Raw genomic sequence first — 6,000 nt, 5'->3', positions numbered from 1 at the left:
TGATTTTGATAATGCTATATGTAGTTTCGGTTGCAGTGCTTCATTTTGCAGGATCTATGAGGTATTTTGCAGTTTGGGTGTATGGTTTTGTGAACTGTGTTAAGTATTTTGATAAAACCAGCCTAGTTTGCAAAATTGTGTTTTAGCAATTGGGAAAAACTGTAACAGCAATAAATAAACTATTACACACAGTTAAGATTAAAAAAAGACTCAATGTCTCATTAATTAGGTGGCAGAAGTAAGGTTTAAGGGTGTCTTGTACTGTATCTCTCTGTTCCCGTAAATTCCAAATTCTGATAAGAACAAATACAGGGTGGGAGGGTGAACATGTGGTCTGGCACTCGTCCGAAAGGGGATGGTCAAAAGCAGAACGGAGTTATGGTCTGGGAAAATGCCACGATAAAAGCTTGAGCCTGGGTGAAGCAATTTAATTTGGGCTTGAATCAGACCCACGTTATGCTGGTGGAGCTAGTGTTGCTGGCCGCTGTGGCTCTGTCTCTCCCTCTCCTCTCCAATGGTGAAGTGCTGTGAGTACATCATGAATAAAATCGTTTTCAATGTGGTAGAACATTTGGTGCCACAATTCTAAAGGCAATTACATCAGCCATCATTCCTAGAATTGTCATGGTAAAACGTGTCATAGAAACATTGATGAATAATAAATATTACTTCTAAAAATTGTAGTATTAATAGATAGATTTCCATCCAATTGGAGACAGATTTTCATGCGAAATTCTAAAATCCGCTTAATGGACTTGTTGCGGATAAAATTGACTTTTTGTGGATAAAAATCAGGGTATAATGATGTAGCGCACACAAAATGTACTTTTTTGCTTAAGTTTTCATGTACAAAATCTAAATCTGAAGTTCAATATTTTTCCATTGCATTTTCAACAGTACCAATAGTTTTGTCACACAAACTCTTGCGCTAAATAGCAAATGTGCCAAAACAAGATTAGGCACATGTACTCTAGAGCAGTGGTTCTCAACTGATTTTGCCTGGGGACCCAAAATTGACAATGACAAATGAGTCACGACCCAATATTATGGACTGTTGTATTGCAGCTATATTTTGTAATGTTGTATTGCAGAGGCTTCACTTGCATAATATACTCTGGCTCTATTGGCTACCATTATGGTATAAAAGAAAGTCATTACACAGCCATATTAACTGAGAAAACATCAATTCAAGAGAATAAGCCATTTAATTAGGCAACCAGTTCAGGAGTGGGTGTAATAAATGATCAGATTCAGAATATGACATCGAAACCAGTCTAATTATGTTAATGAACAGTAACACATACCAGTGTTTAAAATGGAAAAAACAACAATCATTAGGATTTCGTAATCAGCAATTACCATATGAATAGCTTCACAACCTTGAAAAGGTGTACATTTTTAACCAGTTCAATAAAAACTAATATGAATGTCAGAGTTAATTAACATACTGAACAATAACTAATTTACCTGTTTATCTGTGCTTGACAAGATGCTGTTTAACAGTTTTTTTCAGTGTGTCGCTGTGTGCTTTGTTGATCAGATTCCAAATCTCGAAATTAGCATTGGGAAATATGTCAATCGTCCCGTTAGAAATATGATTTGCCCAAAGGGTAAGCTTCATCTTGAAGGCATCCACTTTGTCCCTCTGTTCAAATCGATTGTGCCCCCGTCCCTTGCGTTGACACTTTGAGCGAATTCAGATTCTAAAAAATATCCACCAGGTAGGCAAACTTTGTGAGCTTACTCCTCACAAACGAAATGCTCAGTCAGAGGTAACTTGTTCTCCGACAAAAAAACGAAGCAATCTCCGCTTGAAGTGGGTAAGTGTGGGGTGAGAATTGTTATTGTTTTGGTCAGTGAGTATGTGCAGCGTGAAAATGTAGCTAGCCATTTCATCACTGCGGAAGTGCTACACGGGGGGGTCGCGACCCCCCAAATTGAGAATCACTGCTCTAGCCAACAGCTCGCAGATACAGTGCGGGTAGGGTAGGCTAGTCTAGATGATGAGATTATTATGGATAAGAGCAATAATATTTTTATTTGTCATGATATCGCCAGAATAAGACCCTCAACATTTATTGGAATGGAGCATCAAGATCACTGTGCACTTTCACCACCCTGTGAAGTTCATTCTCATTTATTTCATCAGTAGCCCAGTAAACAGTATGGTTTTCTGAGTCATAGTGGGAGGACACCATATCTTCACGTGACTCCAAGTCTAGTACGATATGATGGTTTTATATCTATATTTGTTTATAAAGGCGTGTCCACCGCAATTTATCGTATAATATATATTTACTGACACAAAAAGACCACACCATGTCAAACAAACAAATGATCTGTTTGCATTTATAAAATTATACCGAAACTTCCTGTTTCCATCAGCTGTTGTGATTTTTTTATTTAATTTATTTAATTTATTTAAAAACTTTGGATGGAAACGTGATTTGTGCCATACAACTTGTTTACCAGTTACTGTGCATGCGTTGTGAATTTATTCATGTTTGTTTGCATGGCCACTGCAGGTACCATAATGTTATGACACACCAGTTACATTTGTATTTCCTGCAATTACACAAAGTACAATATTTTATCAAAAAGGAGGGGGGACATTCTTAAAGAGATTTTGTTCACTTTTTAAATCAAATGGAAAGTTCGGGATTTTACAACTTGATGTTAAGAGGATCATCACCCTAAAAGTAGTCTATGGGCCCGAAGAAACTGTAATCTATGGGTTCGTTGTCTTTAAACGACCTCTACAAACATCGTCTTTGTTTAACCTCCGTCTTGACCTCTGAATGCTCGGCTATGAAAAGCCAACTGACATTTACTCCTGAGGTGCTGACCTATTCCACCCTCTACAACCACTGATTATTATTTGACCCTGCTGGTCATCTAGGAACGTTTGAACATATTGAAGAACGATCTGGCTTTAATGGCCATGCACTCTTATAATCTCCACTTGACACAGCCAGAAGAGGACTGGCCACCCCTCAGAGCCAGGTTCCTCTAGGTTTCATCCTAGGTTCCCAACTTTTCTAGGGAGTGTTCCCTAGCTACTGTGCTTCTACATCTACATTTACTTCCTCTTTTGGGGTTTTAGGCTGGGTTCTGTGTAAGCACTTTGCGACATCTGCTGATGTAAAAAGGGCTTTATAAATACATTTGATTGATGGACAGTTGCGCCTATCAATGGCCAAATCAACTGAAATCAACTACATATTTGGTTGACAAAAAAAACATTCTGTTTATATGATTTTTTTAACTCAACGTTTGCATAGAGGGGTCAGTGAAGCATTAGCCTACTAGACATGCCAGAATGGCTGAATAAGTCTACTGGTTTGGAACCTTGTTCAGGGGTAATACATTTCTCAGCAGTTTACTACATTTTGCTATACTTTATGAATGGCGTGAGAAATGGGAACTAAAAATGGATTATTACACTGCTCCGAACACAGCATGTATCTGCAGACAGATTCCCCAAAAACACACACGCAGACAGATGCATGTACACATTGATCAGATGTCAGTCATTCCATAAACAAAAACGTCTAGCCTGTGATTCAGTGCAAGGTGTGTTATAGTATGGTGCACTAAAACAGCCAACAATATGCCTTTAAAAGGCATTTTTCCCAACGTTCGTGGAGATCACATTCATGGTAAACGCTGCCCATGTCAGGTCAACTGTAAATTTCCTTTAAAGTGTGTTATAGTGTGCTGTGGCGTGCCCTGAATTACATCCCGGGCTTAGTCAAGCACAAATCAATATTCCACCCTCCATATTTTGAATCATCCTTTCCCCTCTCTTCATCACTGCAGGTATGTCATGTCTGCTCCTAACCCTCTACGGGTGGGTAGCATGGAGAGGGTCTTTGTTGAAGCTCAAGGTTACTCAGGGGATGACCTCAATGTCCAAATCAAGGTGACGAACTTCCCTGCGCAAAATAAATTGCTTTACACCACAAGTGTGTCCCTGAATTCAGTGAACAAATACCAGGCTCTTAAGGACATTAAAGTAAGTCTTTATACATGTTTCCTCACATAAATTAAATGGCTTCAGAAAGAATTCACACCCCTCGACCTTTTACACCATAATATGTTAGACTGAATTTAAAATTGATGAAATGTAGATTTTTTTTGTCGTCACTGGCCTACACACAATACCCCAAAGTGGAATTATGTTTTTTGAAAAAACAGGTAAAAGCTGATATGTCTTGAGTCAATAAGTATTCAACCCCTTCCTTATGGCAAACCTAGAGTTTGAGAGTAAAAATAATAACATAATAAGTTGCAGCTGCAAAATTCACTTTTTGTCCTGAATACAAATTGTTATGTTTGGGGCAAATCCAATACAAGACATTACTGAGTACCACTCTCCATACTTTCAAGCATAGTGGTGTCTGCATCATGTTATGGGTATGCTTGTAATCATTAAGGACTTTTTCAGGATAAAAAGGAAACGGAATGTAGCTAAGCACAGGCATAATCCTAGAGGAAAACCTAGCTCGTCTTTGAACCTTTCTACACAGGTCTTCCGGTCCCTCTCTGCTACTGGACAGCTAAGCTGTTTACCAGTGTATACAACAAGAGTAAACAGAAATCCAACAGGCTTGTCCTTACTGGGGTCAGGTCAACGGCAATGTAATGTCTGTTAGGTTTATGTCCAGCCACCACCCAACCTCCAAACTAGTTATGTTCAGGTGTGTTCAATAAGGCTCATACCTTTCAGGGCCATCCTCTCCCCTGGCCAGCAGATGTAGCCAACGAGGCCATTGTCCATACCAGTCCAGAGCACAGGGCCTTCAAGTTCTGGAAGGCTTCTTCCGCTTTGTCAGTCCACCTGACCCCATTAGGCTGGGTCGTTTTTGGTCAGGTCTGTGAGTTGACAAGATACAATTGCATAGTTAGGAATGAACCTACGGTAATAGCTGGTTAGCCCCTCAAAGGTTTTTACCTGAGACTTGGTTTGGGGTCGTGGCTACTGTCGGATGGCTTGAACTTTCTTCTCGTGTGGTTTGACGTTGCACCTCCCGATGATAAAACCCAGGTATTCAGCTTCCTCAAGTCCCAGTCTGCATTTTTTTGCATTGGCGGTTAGACCTGCTCTGTGTAAAGCCTCCAAGACAGTGTTGAGCTGCTTCAGGGGAGATTTCCAGTTAGGGCTGGATGACACAATCATGTCATCCAAATATGCTGCCAAGTACTCACCCTACCCCTTAGTAAGATCCAGGGTGCTAATACAGTGGGGCAAAAAGGTATTTAGTCAGCCATCAATTGTACATGTTCTCCCACTTAAAAAGATGAGAGAGGCCTGTAATTTTCATCATAGGTACACTTCAACTATGACAGACAATTTTTTTTTTTTAATCCAGAAAATCACATTGTAGTATTTTTAATGAATTTATTTGCAAATGATGGTGTAAAATAAGTATTTGGTCACCTACAAACAAGCAAGATTTCTGGCGAGAGACCAGTAACTTCTTCTTTAAGAGGCTCCTCTGTCCTCCACTCGTTGCCTGTATTAATGGCACCTGTTTGAACTTGTTATCAGTATAAAAGACACCTGTCCACAACCTCAAACAGTCACACTCCAAACTCCACTATGGCCAAGACCAAAGAGCTGTCAAAGGACACCAGAAACAAAATTGTAGACCTGCACCAGGCTGGGAAGACTGAATCTGCAATAGGTAAGCATCTTGGTTTAAAGAAATGAACTGTAGGAGCAATTATTAGGAAATGGAAGACATACAAGACCACTGATAACCTCCTTCGATCTGGGGCTCCACGCAAAATTTCACCCCGTTGGGTCAAAACGATCACGAGAACGGTGAGCAAAAATCCCAGAACCACAAGGGGGTACCTAGTGAATGACCTGCAGAGAGCTGGGACCAAAGTAACAAAGCCTACCATCAGTAACACACTACGCCGCCAGGGACTCAAATCCTGCGGTGCCAGACGTGACCCCCTGCTTAAGCCAGTACATGTCCAGGCCCGTCTGAA

General features: G+C 40.2%; 1 protein-coding gene across 2 annotated transcripts in view; it reads left to right on the top strand.

The window, feature by feature from the left end:
• Positions 1 to 394: 394 nt before the first annotated feature.
• The window catches only part of LOC124016498 (complement C3-like), a 46,365-nt gene continuing 40,759 nt past the window's right edge, over positions 395 to 6,000 (top strand). For both annotated transcript variants that reach the window (XR_006835357.1, XM_046332067.1), the window contains exons 1-2: positions 395 to 527; positions 3,820 to 4,015. Coding sequence is in view for 1 of the 2 variants with exons in the window: in XM_046332067.1 (XP_046188023.1) it covers positions 457 to 527; positions 3,820 to 4,015 (267 nt within the window). In the remaining variant the exon portion in view is untranslated. The remainder of the gene's footprint in view (positions 528 to 3,819; positions 4,016 to 6,000) is intronic.

This window comes from Oncorhynchus gorbuscha, linkage group LG26 (genome assembly GCF_021184085.1).
Source record: "Oncorhynchus gorbuscha isolate QuinsamMale2020 ecotype Even-year linkage group LG26, OgorEven_v1.0, whole genome shotgun sequence".
Lineage (NCBI taxonomy): Eukaryota > Metazoa > Chordata > Actinopteri > Salmoniformes > Salmonidae > Oncorhynchus > Oncorhynchus gorbuscha.
This window is presented reverse-complemented; position numbering and strand designations above follow the sequence as displayed.